Source organism: Haematobia irritans, chromosome 1 (assembly GCF_050003625.1).
Source record: "Haematobia irritans isolate KBUSLIRL chromosome 1, ASM5000362v1, whole genome shotgun sequence".
Classification (NCBI taxonomy): Eukaryota; Metazoa; Arthropoda; class Insecta; order Diptera; family Muscidae; genus Haematobia; species Haematobia irritans.
Window position 1 is genome coordinate 3,617,066 of NC_134397.1, and position 17,027 is coordinate 3,634,092.

At 34.8% G+C, this 17,027-nt stretch overlaps 2 protein-coding genes across 5 annotated transcripts in view; one reads left to right on the top strand and one right to left on the bottom strand.

The window, feature by feature from the left end:
• The first annotated feature begins 429 nt into the window (after positions 1-429).
• Positions 430-17,027, top strand: part of LOC142220072 (protein SHQ1 homolog) — a 36,090-nt gene continuing 19,492 nt past the window's right edge. Inside the window, exons 1-5 of one of the 2 annotated variants that reach the window (XM_075288967.1) lie at positions 430-675; positions 736-1,054; positions 1,122-1,305; positions 1,421-1,565; positions 1,621-2,244. In XM_075288967.1, the coding sequence (XP_075145082.1) occupies positions 491-675; positions 736-1,054; positions 1,122-1,305; positions 1,421-1,565; positions 1,621-2,233 (1,446 nt within the window). In that variant the 5' untranslated portion in view covers positions 430-490 and the 3' untranslated portion in view covers positions 2,234-2,244. Of the gene's footprint in view, positions 676-735; positions 1,055-1,121; positions 1,306-1,420; positions 1,566-1,620; positions 2,325-17,027 lie in introns of those variants that run through there. The other variant, XM_075288966.1, reaches the window with a different exon arrangement.
• sas (stranded at second transmembrane protein) overlaps positions 3,562-17,027 on the bottom strand; it is a 44,161-nt gene continuing 30,695 nt past the window's right edge. For 2 of the 3 annotated variants that reach the window (XM_075288962.1, XM_075288963.1), the window contains exons 4-10: positions 11,279-11,528; positions 10,350-10,982; positions 9,961-10,233; positions 7,467-8,399; positions 6,069-7,094; positions 4,414-4,638; positions 3,562-4,347 (exon numbers count right to left, since the gene is read on the bottom strand). In XM_075288962.1, the coding sequence (XP_075145077.1) occupies positions 4,340-4,347; positions 4,414-4,638; positions 6,069-7,094; positions 7,467-8,399; positions 9,961-10,233; positions 10,350-10,982; positions 11,279-11,528 (3,348 nt within the window). In that variant the 3' untranslated portion in view covers positions 3,562-4,339. The remainder of the gene's footprint in view (positions 4,348-4,413; positions 4,639-6,068; positions 7,095-7,466; positions 8,400-9,960; positions 10,234-10,349; positions 10,983-11,278; positions 11,529-17,027) is intronic. The other variant, XM_075288964.1, reaches the window with a different exon arrangement.

Consider the following 17,027-nt stretch of genomic DNA (forward strand, 5'->3'; position numbering starts at 1 on the left):
TCTTAAGTGAATTCACAGCGCTTTTTCCAAAAAGAAATTGAGTCACTTGACTGCGCAAATAGGGTAATGACTGCGCACTGCAAATAAACAAAACCATGGTGAATTATCAAGGTATGTCTCTATTTTAATTGGTCTATGGTCGTAATTAAATTGATCGACTATTGTGAATTATATCCCATGTGGAGTTTATTTATTTTAAGAGATCCTTTTTTTGGAAAATGTCCCCGCCGGATGTGTTTGCTATGCAGTGTCATTTGGAGAGCTGTAATCACCATACTATATGACATCCTGAATTGTAATCATGTGGGCCCATGATTTAACCTTTTTTTTCAGCCATGGATTATGCAGTACTTCAATTGCGCTGCGCATATACGCCCCCAAATAGATACAGCAGTCATAAGCAATTTTGTTCAACTATTGTGAATTATATCTGGCATGTGGGTTTGTTTATTTATTTTAAGAGGTAGAATTCCTTTGTTTATTTTGGAAAATGTCCTCGGGAAAATTGGAAAGTGTCTACGGGGAAAATTATTGCGAATTAAAATTGCTAGTGAAAAGGAAGCCATCAAGTGGTGATTCCGGCGTTGCATCCAGGCATGTCCATAACATAAGAAATTGTGATATATTCATAGAAGATTTTAATTTTCTCATCTATTTGGATGTTGAGTTATTCAAGTAAGTACTCTTGGTTTATTTCTATGCTTTGTATTGTATTTTCTTCTTGATTGGTTTCAGATTTCATTCCTCACGTCGCTTTGACATGAAGGATTTGAAGAATATATGCTTTCATTACAAAAGCCAGGAGAACATTCTGCAGATCAAGTTACCTTGCATGCCCCCAGCGGAGGATGATGCACCTGAAAAGGATTGTCAAAAGCATACTCAGCTTCAGCAGCAAATGTCCGAGCCGCCTCGTTTTGATCTTTGGAAGTTGAAAAGGATTACTGACAATTGTTTGCTGAAAATTGACGATGTTGGCGAACTCATGAGACCGGAAGGCTCATATGGCTATGGATTTGCTAGCAAATTTCGTGGAAGAATTAAATCATTTGAGGTTGTTTGGTATCATTTACCCCCATTTGAGCTTTAATCTTACATGATTTTCTCTTGTATGTGTATAGTGTGATTTAGAGTCAATAACTCGTATGCCCGAACCTGACATGATTAGTCCCCTACAGCGTATGATCGATAGGGATATCGATGAAATGAAAAATTTCTCCCGTGATCAATATAAGCTAAATTTTGTTGAGTTGCAAGTTCCCGATGGTCTCGACAATCCTATGCAGTATTCAATTAATTTCAAAGGTTAACCACCATTTAGTATGGGCGGCTTTTACGCCTTTTAGTCCTCCAAAAACAAAACCTCTATCCTATGCCATTTATTATCTTAACTTACAAACCACTATTTCGCATCTTCCAGATTGTGCTCTAGATCGTGAAGAGGAATGCCTGCTACATAATCTGACATCCCAACAAGAGCAGAGGCAAATGCCTGACGAATACGACGTCATGGAAATTGATTGCGGTCTTATAAGCATTTTGTTGGCCATATGCTACGATGTTCGGTAAGTTCTTACCAAAATACCCTTGGATGTCCTCTGCTCACCTTATATTTTATAGATTCACATCAAATGAAGAAAATTGTGAATCAGCTTGGACCAGAAGTGTACTCTCGGCAACACTCACCTACTTTGAACCCCACACCTCAATCAAAGAGGTGGTCGTTAGCTTTATGAGACGTTCCCTGATATATCCTCTTTATCGAAACTATGAACTGAGCCGCAAATGTGTGGAGGATTGTATAACCGCATTGCAAAATAACACCCAATGGATTATCAAACAACTTTTGATTACTCATAATTGTTTCAGTGCCAACGACCGAAGCGTCTTCAACCATTACTACATTGAAGACTATATCAGATATGTGACCAATGCTACAAATATTTGTCCCGCAAAACATTTGCAAATGTTGGCCCACAATTTAAAGAATGTTTTGTTTGACATTTTCAAAAAAAATTTGGGCCTAGATTTACAAGAGTTGGAAATGGAATTACTAAAGGAAATAATAACGGATATTCATATTGGCGCCTCATCGTCTTCTTCATCGGCATGTGGGGATGATGAATCATTTGAAAAAACCGATTCGGAGAGTTCTTCGTCATCTGACAGCAGCAGTGAAACGGACGGAGAAGACAGTGTGATAGAACAGAAAATGGACAATTTGAAGTTGTAAGGTAGCATGAGGTAAGATCAAAAATAGACTACAATATATTTTTGTAAAGAGCCTTTATATGAAAGAATAAAAACCAATTTCTATAAAATAATTCATTTCAATCACAGCGAAATCAAAGCATTAAAGGTTCCAAGTTTCCCATACGGGAAACTAAATCGACACTAAAAAATTCTCAAAAAATTTAAAAGGGATATATGGAATTAGATATTATCCCGTTGCTTTTGAAATTTGTAAGGCTTTACCTTGAGTTCGTTATTCATTATATGTTACATCCTTTCACGGTCGATGATTGTCACTACCGCCTTCACTCACTGAATCATGTGGGATCTAATACGACTTGTTCAAGTGGGCGTAGATCAAAACATAAAAAAACATTAAAGCACAAAATTACCTAAATCGAAATAATTTATAATAAAAAAAGATTGAAGTAGTTCAATATAAGCATATTTTGTTGGAACAAAGGAGTAAACAAGCAAACGGATTGTAGTGAGAATTAAAAAGTTGAATTTCCGATTTTTCAAAATTTGGAAAAGTCGCATATGGTAGTTTGCTAAAACTTACTACTAATTCGACTTCGACTATTGCGATTATGAAACGTCTACATTCGATTTTTTTGGTGATTTTTTTTTCATATCATTTTATTGCATTAAAAGGCCAAAAAGGCCAATCATCAGTATAAAAAAGTGCTACATAACGTTCTTCTTTCCATTCAAATTCGTTTTCGTTTCGCAAAAAATATGTCGCCTTGGTGTTACACTACTTTTTCCCTCATTGTTTTTTCGCCCAAATGATATTGTCATTCCAAAGCTATTGTTAATTCATAATATTGTAAGGGATACCGGATCCAAAATCTAAGATAGTGTCCTTGATATTTTGCAATCAATTTCGAGAATGTTGCACCTTTTTTCCCAATCGAAATCGCCATTAGATTAGTCGAACTAACCGATCACTGTGAAAAGTCCTTTTTGCCCGAAGTCGATTATTCGATTTTGAAGATTAAAAGCATCCATTTGCAATGAACATTTGTTCGCTGAACATGCCCGCCGGTGAAACTTAAATATTTTATTGCTGCTGTTCTTTAATGTCGAAAAGGAGATCTCTTCCAATATTCAAATATGTTTCATTTTTTAATACTATTTTCACTCAAATGGACGATTTTAGGCCTGTACTTTGTGCTATTTGTATTTGATATTTTGTCTGGAAGAAACTCGCTACTACTGTCGTAAACTTCAAGATTAAGCTAATTGAAAATTTAAGTTAATAAATCAATTATAAAAAAAATCTCATTCCTTAATATCATATACCAGTATCCAATAAAAAACGGAACATATTTTTTATTGTGTTTTTATTTTAATTTCGAACTTAGAATAATTATCGTTGTAAAACTAAGTAAATGTAAAGCTAAAAATTATACAATGCCTTTCGTTAACATGAAAAAAGGGGAATTGAATTTGGGGAAGACAAAATTACGAAAAATTACCATAATTTAAATATATATTTTTTTATTTTGTAAATGATAAATGATTGATAGACATACTATCTTTATTGATTACAGACTTAGATAGATTTTTATGTACAAAATAAACATGAAACAAAGAAAGGAAAGAGGGTGTAGAGCGCGGTAGTAGAAACAAATGAACATATTAGACTTAAGAACTAAAGTTTTATTGATTTTTCTTCTTTCTTTTAATAATGGCTTTTATTTTATTTAGTTTTGTAGGAAGTAAGGAAATCTCAATTTACTGGGCCAATTTGGAATACTTTGTCTCTCTCACCTCTCCAATGGGTGTTTCGTTTTGCTTTCTTTTAATTAGGTATATCTGCTGGCACTTTGCTAAAGTAATCCTTTTTTCTTTTGTTTTTTTTTTTTTAATATTTATGGTTAAACCAATTTTCAAAAGTGTTATGCCTTTTGGAGGGGGGATTACTATTATCAGTATATGTTTGTGTGTGTGTGTGTGTTTTAAATATTTACATAAATTTGTTTTTCAAACCTATTTTCTAAGACACAACTAGGATTTCATGGGTTTCGTTTTTAAAGTAGAAAAAATACAAAGGGGACTTGTAAGAAACCTCACTCGTTTGCACGTTTGTTTCTTAAAACCGCTACAGATCTGCAATTAGAAAATAATTAAAAATGTATTATTTTGTTTTGTACATATGGGTCGTTGCGGACTTACTCATAGTCTCTTGTTGTATATCCACTTTGTAGGATGGATTATCATAGGCAGCATCACTCTTACGAGGCGGTGTTATGGAAGCAGTCTGATGGACACGCCTTCTGGTTAAGATCAATAGCAATACTAATGTTGACATGATAGCTAGTGCAGCCACAACGGAAACCACTACAAGTGGTCCATAGTAATCGCCAACGGGTTGTTCGACTCCAGCATGTAATAGTTTACCTATATAAAATAAATAACAAATATTAGTCGGCAAATGGACACCATGAAAATAAATCTAACTATTGGAGTGCACAGACTAGACTTGTGGAATTTTCAAACATTTTAAAATTTCTTTGGTTTTTTTTATCATTAACAAACTCAGTTTCCTGAATGTATTCTCTAAGTTTCTTCTTTTGTGACTTTGCGGTCTCTAAGATTTCTGACAGAATTATATAACTAAGTTGTGGGCTATTTTTTTTTTCATTTCCTCTTGGATTGGGTTGCCAATCGTATTGTGTTCAATGGACTCCTTGCTTTTTAGCACGGAGTGTGATCGTAATGTATGTCTCCTCTTTTCACGCACCCATTCCATTATTCCTACTTTTATTTCGCAATGAAAGGCTTCGAGCTGAGCCATTTAACACATACCTATATCACTCGGACGTTCGAGTTTAGAATTATTCTGTCAGTTGGAACAGGATTATGATGTCTGAGTTCAAGCCCATTCCACATCTTTGTTACCAATTAGCACACACATTAAATTATTCTGTTAGCTCTGAACTATCCGGAATCACAAACTTAGAAGTGGCACTCAAGATCTTCTCGGGTCTGAGGTCGTGTACAACCATGCTAATGGTTGTACTCCCACTTTTAATCTTTATCTTATTCTTTTATATTTTCAGATCATTGATATCTTCAATTTTTGAGAAACAAAACGACTACCTTTCTAATCTTAGAATATATCACAATGGACTTAATAGTGTAAGTGAGCCTGAATCAAATCGAGCTGCCACTTTAACCCACTAATGCACAATCCCGCCTTCATGCGGCCTCCATTAAATCAGGAAGCTTTTAGTAAAACACACCTTAAGACAACAAAAATAGGTTAAATAGAAAGAAAACTTAGTTTAAACTGTTCATGAGGCTCTGCAGCATTTACTGAATTCTACCATATAAATTTTTCTTGCTTTTGTATCGTTAACATAGAATATTTAATCAGATGGTAAAAAAAAAAATTAGTATTAGAGGGTTAACCTAACGTTAAAAACCCTAAGGGGGTTTTATAATTTTTAATTCATAGTTTTCGATAATGGAATTCTAACATATTTAAAACTACAAAAAACGAATTTATTTTAAAACTCTTCAAGAGTTTTCGTTTATGAAAATCATGAAAAATTTATTTTCGAAACCACAAAAAGTCGATTTTGATTGTGAGTAAAAATCACTCGAAATTTCTTTACATCGAATGGATTGATGTGGAAAATGTTTGATTATCATTCATTGCCGTATATGAACAAATGAAAAATGTATTACCGAAAAAAGTTTGTATCCTTTGGTAAGCAGTTAAGACTTTTTGGAGAGAGAAAAAATCAATAAGAAATTTTCACAGGGAAATCAGAATATTCAGAAAATATTATTGTTAAGCATTTTACTGACACCATTTAACTCACCAGTTTTGCCGGGAACTGCATTACCACCTGGTTTCGTTATAAAGTTCACAACATTACTCTTCTTGATCTTGCCATTGGTCATGTATATTTCCAGCCACAAACGATATTTGGTGCCAGGTTTCAAATCCATTATTAAAGTACCCGTTGAGCTATCCCTCTTGGCTACCTTGAATACACTGGAATCCTCCTTGCCAGAGTCACTTTGATAAATAGCCCGATAAATGTTAACATATTTATCTTCTGGATAGGGAACACCACTCCAAGAGACTTCAACACTTTGAGCCTTGATCTTAGTCACATTGACCATAACGTCGAATGCGAAAACATCCACCTTGGGACTTGTTCTAACCTTGATCATATGACCAGCTCTAATTTCAGCACCATGACCAGGGAATGGGATATAGTATAGACCAATTTCATAGCCAGTATCTGGTTGTAGATTTTCAATGGTGTACGAGGTTAATGAGCGATGTACCAAAGGTGTTGACGAGTATATCATGCCGGTTAGTTCTTTGTATCTTAGTTGTATACCATCCACATAATCTAAATGATCATCTGATAATTTCTTCCAAGTCAAATGTAACCATGTTGAATTGCTCTCGCTGACATTTAACTCTGGATCTTCAACACTCTTAAAGATATCCTGGAAGTCTGGTCTGTAATCCGTTGGTGGTGGTGGTGGAGTTATAGATCTCTCCGCGGGTGTCTTCACTGTATAAATGGAACTTGTGGGCTGGGAATTCAAATCTCTTAGGATCAAGGTTATTTTAATTTTATACAAAGAATTTGGTTCCAAACTGGGTAGATCGAATTCCATCTGTGAGGTGGCAATTAAATCCTCGGGTGGGGCAAATATCTGTTGTTCCCATTTGGTGGTATCGTTACCAGGACCATTGGTATATCTTAACTCAACACGCCCATGTAAATTCACATAGACCTGGGGTACGGTGAATACTATACGCACTGTGCGTGCATCAATGGCTTCCAGTGTATGGACTTCAATGTCAGGCTGTAGATTATTGAAACCTGTGTAGAGATATACAAGGAAAGGATTATAACTTTGTTTGTGTGTGTGTGTGTTTTTTTTTTTTGCACGGACAAGGAAGTTTTGGGAAAATAGTCATTCCATAGAATTTATCTAAGCTAAAACATTTAAAGCATTTGTAGCATGGAAGGTGTTTGTTCACCACCATTTGTGTATTCAAGTGTAATGTGAGGAGCAAATAAATGCAGTTGGAAAGAAAGGAATACTAAAAACCATAACCAAAATGGGCCTACTTATGTGGTCGTCTATACAATGGAATGACATGTCATAGAAATTGCATGGGCGGTGATTGAAAGATTATATACAAGGTGAAGGACAGAGTATAATATTAATGATGAAATCATGAAATCAACCTGTTTGCTTGGACTTTGTGGCTGCCCCATGTTCTGTAGATTGTGTAATCAGGCCATTCGAGGGTGTTGTCGGTTGATGACCAATGGCATGTGTGGCCAGAGGTCCAACTCCTGGTAGAACGGGATAACCACCGTATGTCACTGGCTGTGCTTGACCATCAACTATGGCAATGGCATGGGCTGGCGGTGGTGGAGGCAAACCGCTATGAACAATGGGCACATATTGCTGCTGACCCCCAGCTCCGCTGGTATTGGCATGTACATAAGGTCCTTGGCCTTGTTGAGCTGCATTATGATTGCCATTCTGCTGTAAATGCTGTAGAATATGCTCAATCCTTACGTGAGGAGGTAAATTCGACTGACCATTCCCGCCTAGCTTAGAACCTGGTACTCCGGCCCCAATTAAATTGAATAAATCCGATTGACTAGTGGGTGCTGGTGGTTTTCCTTGGGGTATACCGTTTGGATTTATATCGTACTGTTCATATGGGTTAAATGCGTCGTTGTGATAGAAAGGACCATAGGGTCCTTGAGGCCCAGGATGTTGTGGTGCTAGATTTTGGTTGTAATTTACGCTATCATAGGGAGATATGGCCACACCGCCATGTGCCAAATGAACAGGTACATAACCAGGTCCTATACCACCACCACCAGCAACTCCGGCGGCATGGTGGGCCGGTATGTCATCTTCTTGCACCTCATGTACATCGTATTTAACATCGTTCTGTTGAGGTTTGACAGGATGTGCGGGCTTCTTTGCATGCTTATCGTGTTTATCATGTTTTTCTGCTTTGTAATCGAAACCGAATGGAGATCCTCCTATAGATCCTTTGGGTGGTTTACCATCTACAGTGGGATAAAAGGCATTTGTTGGTTTCTTCTCCGCTCCGGCTACTATATCATTCTTTTTAGTTGAATTCTCAGAGAATGAATCTGTTGGCATATTCGTTTCACATGATTTTTTTTTTTTGTTTTAATTTAATTTATGTACAAATGCGATTTGTTGTTTTAATGAAGCGTTTTGTTTTTTGTAATAAGGTGATAGTGGGTGAGTGCACAATAAAAAAAGAATGAAAAATATGAGTTGTACAAACAAAAAAAGAAACATTAATAGCTGTTTTTAGAAAGTTCCATGGAAATAGAATACACAAAAACAATGCTAAATTTTGAGCCTGACAAAAAATTGTATACTTTCTTTAAACAAACAAAACTTTTAATTGAATCGAAGGGCGACTTTCCGAACATGGTGTTTTCTAAAGAGAAAACATTTCGAATTGAGCAATTCGTAAACTTTCAAAGTGATCGTCGAGTGTACTTTGTAGAAATCGATACTACAAGGCCACCCGAAGTAACCTTTCGCCTTAAATGATGATATGGGTACACAGAAAAAATATATCGTGTCTTCAATTACAAAATTAATAGATCCAATTAATTTTTAATTGAAGTTTCTTCAATCACATAAATGATAGTATCAATCAGCAACGTCAATTAAAAAATTAATTGATCCAATTAAAAATTTACTTGATGCTATTTATTTTTAAAATTGCTAGTCTGTAAGGATTGTAATCCATAGACTTAATGAATGAATACATAAAAAAAAACTATCAATTTCTGTGATTGATTATTGTTTCAATTTAAAAATTTGTAGAACCAATTATTTTTAATTGATTTTTTTACAATACAATTTTAAATGTAAAAAATTTGGTGACATTTTTGTGTGCAACTGTGAACACCAATGACCGCATTAGTTACATTTGTACGGTGTAAATATATCTATAGATCCATAATCTTCTACAGAACCAATCTCCAGATATATGGGGGCTCACATTTCATCAAATTTGATAAACCTGTTTTTTTTTTGCAGCCGCATTTTTTTATTTGCTTAGCTCATGAAATTGAACTTATATATATTTCCAACTGAAATTAACTTTTTTAATTGAACTATTTTGTTATTATTCTATATGTACAGTTTATGTGTCTATACATGGAACTTTCGAAACTTTCGAATTACGGAAAAAGAAGAAGAAAAAAATAAATTTTAACAAAGCGAGCTTATCCAATTAGTTTTAGAGTAAAGAAAGAGAAGAGTATGTGGAATCCTCTTAACCAAATGATTGAATGAAGGTAAATGGACAATGAAATACAGAGCAAAGGAGAAAATCGTCTCCGAATCATATGAAAATCTTCATAACTCTTGGTTAACCACGGTCAGTGCTTTTCAAAACCAAAGCTCAAGGAATAGACAAAACGCTCTTTGGCATGGCTTAATATCTCTAGAAGACATGCAATTAGAAATTCCATAAAAAAATGTATAATAAAAGTGGTCCCCTGATTTGGGAACACTTTATTAGTGATTTCTTTTTTGTTGGCTCAAAAACGGGAACAGCAACATTCAAAATCAAAAGCATTATTGAATTTCATGCACATTTACCAAAAAAACAAGAAGGTACAAAATGAAAAAAGTGATGTTTATATAAACGCTGCTCATATTTACCATTATGGGCCACATGTTCCTCGGAGCCCGTCTCCTCATCCTCCTCGTTATCATCTTCTTGCTGGTTGCCATGATAGGGTTTCTCCGTGAAACCATTTTGATTTGGCAAAGGAGCACAAGCCCAGTGCTTACAACATTCATCATCTGGTATGGGCAACAAACGTGCTTGGGCCCTGTGGCAGGGTAAATCGGCTGGAGGTAATGCCAAAACAGGTGGACACGCAGGACGGCATTCTACCTTGCCATTATCACAATAACAATGTTGTTCACAGCCTAATGGAAATGAATGTTTGCCAATCACATGGCGGTGGGCGAAAAGTTAAGATGGTTAGTAGTGTAAAACCAAACCAACAACAAGCTATGTGAGATTGAATTGGGGGCATACTTACCGGTAAGATTAGTGGGTATTTGCGACCAATTCTCAAATTCTTCGCCACGATATACACAGGTACCATTGTCCACACAACGCATACTATCCGGGCAACAATTAGGAGCAATGGGCTTGAAGTTTGCCGGTTCAGGTTCCCAACGCAGGCAATGGGGATTTAAAACGTCCAGACCAAAGGAGGTGGGACACTGAAGTTTGGCACAATGAACACCTTGTTGTGTACACAGACACAATTGTTCACAGCCATCATGAAACTGTTTGCCATCGGGATAAACTTGACCTTTGTATTCACAGGTACTATGACCAGCAGCTCCATCAATATCGCGGGCCTCTTGGAAGCCATAGCCATTCTCATCTCCTATCGAATTATGGGCTGTAGGAGGTGATGGTGTTTGCTCATGATCGTCCAAAGTAACATCACACAATTCCAATTGACAGCAAACATCTTTGGGATCTTTGACAAAGACACATTTATCTAGGCGCGTATGATTACGTTCGGGACAACGAGGTTTACAATTCATAATGCCATCCTCATCACAGTGGCAAATTTGCTCACAGCCAATTTCCAGACGTTCACGGAATTTATAAATACCACCGTTGAAGTAACAATCGGGCCGTGTCTTATGTATGGATGCTGCGAAAAGATTTGTTCAGCCATATGGATGTGTGTGTAGGTGTGGTTGGATTGGGTGGTGTGTGTGAAGAAGTGTGATATGATTTTTGTTTTTTTTAATCCCAACGAAAAGCGGTTACATGAAAATGATATGAAATTAAAAATTTTCATTTAACTCTAAGAAGCAATAGCGGCAACAACAACAACAACGGCGACAACAATAATAAATGAATCTACGATCCTAATGTATCATAAAAGCTACACATGACTGCAGAGGTTACTAAACAAAGAGCAACTCTTGAAATAATCGTACTCACCGTTCACGGAATCATCCATATTTAAGGTTGATTGGGTGGGCAGGAAAACTTCTTCAGCTGTTGCACATTGGAGTTGACCACAACATTCATCATCTTCTACAGGAATTTCACGACAATTCGATTGATGTTCCATGGCCATCATACCAGTGCCACGCTTAAAAGTTTTCCCTTGACAGCGGGGGGAACATATCCATTCACCCCGATTGCAGGTACAACGTTCATCGCAACCGCGTTCCATATTCTCACCATTCTAATGTACGAGAGAAAGGTAAACAAATTTTATACGAAAATTTAATGGAATTAGCAAAATAGTGTGGTATATTGAACTCGTTACGGTTTCTTCTCTCCATTAGAGGGAACAATTTAAGTAATTTTCTTTTATTTCGCATCGCTTTTCATTTTCTATTCAAACCTCATGGAAAGCGTTTCGTTACTAAGCCAAATTATTTATGAAAGGGAATTTGCAGAGGTTAACTTTTGATGGGAATATTGCTAAGATACATACTACAACAGAATACTCATCAAAATAATCAACGTCATTTATTGGAGCTATACCCATCCGTTCACATCCATAGCGAAGATTTTGTTTTTGCTGAATTTTCATCTATGATAACTATGAAAGTTTGTTGGGAAACTTAGAAAATGACATCAGGGTCATGAGTCCAGTGCATGACATACAAATGTGCCTAAACACATTTGATTGTACGATTTGTTGTACAATTAATCTCATAAAGGTTTGGATAGCATTAATAGACAAATTTGTAACGGCTCAGACGTCAGCGGCATCCGACGTCGGTCGGTTCGGGTTTATTCTCCGTAAGCCACATGCTTAATTTGACATTTTCCTAGTTTTTACCCCTTAACCCATATTTGTCGTATTTGGTACAACGTTTTTTTTTTTATTTTTGCATCATTATGGGAGATAAAAACAGAAGGTCATCTACACCACAGAGATTCACTCACACGTAATATATATTTTTCCAGTGCACTAGCTGATCGTATGTTACACATCGTTGTTACACATTTTGCTATACGTAATTAGCTATTGAGTTTAACGATAACATTAAATCTAGACATAAAACATGCAATCGTGTAATTAACTCGGAACACCAAAGGCACTGAAGCTAAACACCGAGCCAAAGAGACAGAGAGAAGGACGGACATTACAACTCCCAAAGATGAATAGTCAATGAATAAATTTTACAGAGCTTAAACCGGGCAATGTACGAATAAAATTTCATGTAGCCAAATTAAATGTAAAAAGCACGTGTAGCATGGTCGGTTACACTATGTGGTCAGTTAAGTTGTGAGTGTTAATTAGGCGCTAAATGTAGGGGGCCTCATGAAAGCTATTGGTTAAATTCTGGCAGAAGAATTTAATAAATTATCATTTAATTCAAATAAAAAATTATTTAAATTTTATTAAAGTAATTTGAATGATATTATATTAAAATTTAAAAATTATATTGTTTTAATAATTTTTATTCTAAATTTAATTTTTACTGTTTTCTTTTTGTTCAATTTGGATTACATTAATTAAATTTTAATTCAAATTTTATTGTTTATTGAAACTAAAATCTTAATTGTACTTCTTTATGTTATAATTTGTTTTAAACTATAATTTATTGCAAAGGGAGATATCAAGGGCAGTGAGTTGATTGGTGAATATCGGATCTAACAAAACAATTTAAAGTCATTTTTTTATTAGGATAGTGGCAATAGACAAACTTGATTAATTTGTGATGTTTGTGTGTTTTTCTACACAGAAAAAATATAACAAAACTATTTCCAATTAAAAATGTTGAGAAAATGAGTTAGTTAACGAATTGGTTAAAAGAAATTAATAAACGTAAATATATAATTTTTTACGTGATTGAAGCAATTTCAATTAAAACAAGTAAGGAAAGTCTAAAGTCGGGCGGGACCGACTATATTATACCCTGCACCACTTTGTAGATCTAAATTTTCGATACCATATCACATCCGTCAAATGTGTTGGGTGCTATATAAAGGTTCGCCCCAAATACATACATTTAAATATCACTTGATTTGGACAGAATTTGATAGACTTTTACAAAATCTATAGACTCAAAATTTAAGTTGGCTAATGCACTAGGGTGGAACACAATTTTAGTAAAAAAATATGGGAAACATTTAAATCTGAAGCAATTTTAAGGAAACTTCGCAAAAGTTTATTTATGATTTATCGCTCGATATATAAGTATTACAAGTTTAGGAAAATTAGAGTGAGTTTTACAACTTTTCGACTAAGCAGTGGCGATTTTACAGGAAAATGTTGGTATTTTGACCATTTTTGTCGAAATCAGAAAAACATATATATGGGAGCTATATCTAAATCTTAACCGATTTCAACCAAATTTGGCACGCATAGCTAGAATGCTAAATGTACACCCTGTGCAAAATTTCAACCAAATTGGGCCAAAACTCAGGCTTCTGGGCCATATAAGTCCATATCGGGCGAAAAATATATATGGAAGCTATATCTAAATCTGAACCGATTTCAATCAAATTTGGCACACATGACTATACTACCAATTGTGCTCCTTGTGCAAAATTTCAAGCTAATCGGGATAAAACTCTGTCTTCTGGGTCCATATAAGTGCATATCGGGCGAAAGATATATATGGGAGCTATATCTAAATCTGAACCGATTTCAACCAAATTTAGCACACATAGCAACAATGCTAAATCTACTCCTTGTGCAAAATTTCAACTAAATCGGAGCAAAAAATTGGCTTCTGTGGTCATATGAGTGTAAATCGGGCGAAAGCTATATATGGGAGCTATATATAAATCTAAACCGATTTCAATGAAATTTGGCACGCATAGCTAGAATGCTAAATCTACTCCCTGTGCAAAATTTCAACCAAATTGGGTCAAAACTTTAGCTTTTAGGACCATATTAGTCCATATCGGGCGAAAGATATATATGGGAGCTATATCTAAATCTGAACCGATTTCAATAAAATTTGGCACACTTGACTATAGTACTAATTGTTCTTCTTGTGCAAAATTTTAAGCAAATTAGGGTAAAACTCTGGCTTCTGGGGCCATATAAGTCCATATCGGGCGGAATATATATATGGGAGCTATATCTAAATCTGAACCGATTTCTTCCAAAATCAATAGGGATCTATTCTGAGCCAAAACACATACTTGTGCCACATTTGAAGTCGATTGGACTAAAACTGCGACCTAGACTTTGATTACAAAAATGTGTTCACGGACAGACGGACAGACGGACAGACGGACATCGCTATATCGACTCAGGAACCCACCCTGAGCATTTTTGCCAAAGACACCATGTGTCTATCTCGTCTCCTTCTGGGTGTTGCAAACATATGCACTAACTTATAATACCCTGTTCCACAGTGTGGAGCAGGGTATAAAAACAAAATGAATTAATTATTTGGCTGATTCAATCAGAAATAAAATTCTACGCATTTGATCAAAGTCTGTGCTTTCCCTCGAGAACTCTAATGGAGTTACATCATAACGAATAGTGGAATTACGTTTCATGTTTCAGTTTTATTATGTTTCATGTTTCAGTTTTATTTTTCTGCGTAGTGTTTAAAGCTTTTTAGGCCTTACGACACGGCCATGCACTGCTTTCGTTCACCAATACTATAAATTTGTTAAAGAAATCAAGAAAACTACCAATTTAAATGAAAGTGAAAGCATTTGTTTCCTTAAATAACAGTATGTAATGTGAACAGTATGAATGCAAAGAAAACACAAATTAACATGAAATCTAAGACGTTTGCCAAAATAGAGACCTACAATGCAGACTTTATTTGGTTTATGTTTTTCCATTAACGAATATGTATGATTTTCTAATAGAAATTGATTTGTAGTATGGGCAAATATTTGCAATTTTATTTAAATCGAAATACCATGGATGGTAAGCAATTAAAAAAAAATTAATTTTTTTTCTTTATAATCAATGCTATTAAATATTTTTCATAATATATATTCGGTGTAATTAATTTGCTAAAATAATAAATAGTGTTTATTGGCATATGACATATTTCAGGGCAAATGGGATAATTAACACCGAAGAAATTTTAGTTATACCAAAATTTAATCGAACGAACTATATTGTTGCATTCGACATGCCATGAATTTCAATTTTATTTTATAACAATCATGACAATTTCGTCAATATCTACAAATAAATAATTCTTTAACATTACTTTTTTTTATAAAATAAACAACTTAGGTTATAGCTTTGCTTGAATTCAAGTTGTTATTAAATTGGCTATTGTCTTCTGAAAAAATGTTTGAGATTTCTCAAAAATATTCAAACAATTACACTGACAATATGACTCAAGAGCAAGAAGGAAAAGGGAATAAAAACCCAAAGTATCAACCCACTAAAATCGAAAACATAATACCCATAGCAATAATATCACCCTACATAGACCGGTTATGAGATCAGTAGTAACAGTATTTGGAATTGCAGTTGAGCTGGTATTAATTCATTTCATTTTATATTTTTATTTATTTTTTTTACTTTGCCATTGTTATTTTATTATGAAAACCCGGTTGCATTAGAGCCGCAACAGAAGCGAATATATTTGTATTTGTATTTTTATTTCTTTTGTCTTTAAACATGTTCATAGAAAATAAATGGAATCAAGAAGAAAAAGAAGAAGAAAATGTTCAAAAACAAAAGAAAAAAACAAAAGAAAAACAAGTGGAACGAAAAAGCCGCATTCAATTTTATGATAAACCAGGCAGCCAGTGAGCAAGCCATTCCCCCTTAAGAAATCGTATGGTGTTTATGAACACCTTTTTTGTTTTGTTGAAAAATCAAAACTGGCTTAAACCTGGCAGCTAGTAGTGTATTAATCGCATTTTTCCTAAGTCTGGAGAAGTGGTAAGACATTCGCTTCAAACTATTTTGTTTTTCTTCAAGAAAATATAAAAAAACCAACAACATTCAAATTAAATTACATAGAAATAGTGCAGCATTATTCAGTCAACAACAAATAAAAGTTATACCATTCACATATTAAATGAATGCATTCACTTTTTAATGCAGTTCTCCCTGCTCCAGTTTATTGACTGTTATACTGTTAACCCCTTTTGCTGGTTGATGTAGAAGTATATCTATATATCTAGTTTGCCTTGCTAAGGTTAATCATATGATTTAAGATTCGTATGTTGATTTATTGTTTAGAATATTGTGAAACAAAAGACTTAAGACACATATTTGTTTTTTGATTGGATTTATGTAGAAATGGTTAAAAAAAGATATAAAAAAGAAGCCACAATTAAACTTAATGAAGAAAAACGTATCAAAAATTCATCTTCCGTACTTTCAAAAGGCTAAATATGGCGCTATGAGTAGAAGATTTCAAATGGCAATCAAACACAATGCACAATTTTTTAACGCGGATTTATCTTATTCCTGGAATACTGGGAATGTTTCCCAGCAAAAAATGGAGCACTATTTCAGCAGGATTGTAAACGAGAGAGAGAGGCAGTACCAACTGCTTACAAAACAACCGAATCAGCGCTGATTTTTGTGGACGATGTCCCGATTTAGAGCAGCTTCCACATAGCGCTGGTATAATTGCTCATTTTAATAGAAATATTACTCAGAAGTGATAATAATCTTGAGTATAGAATTGTTGGCGTGAAGGAAAACAGCACTACCTTTCATGCATCTATACTGCACGAATTGGTTGCAATAACTTAAGCGAATGATCATAAACTAGTTTGA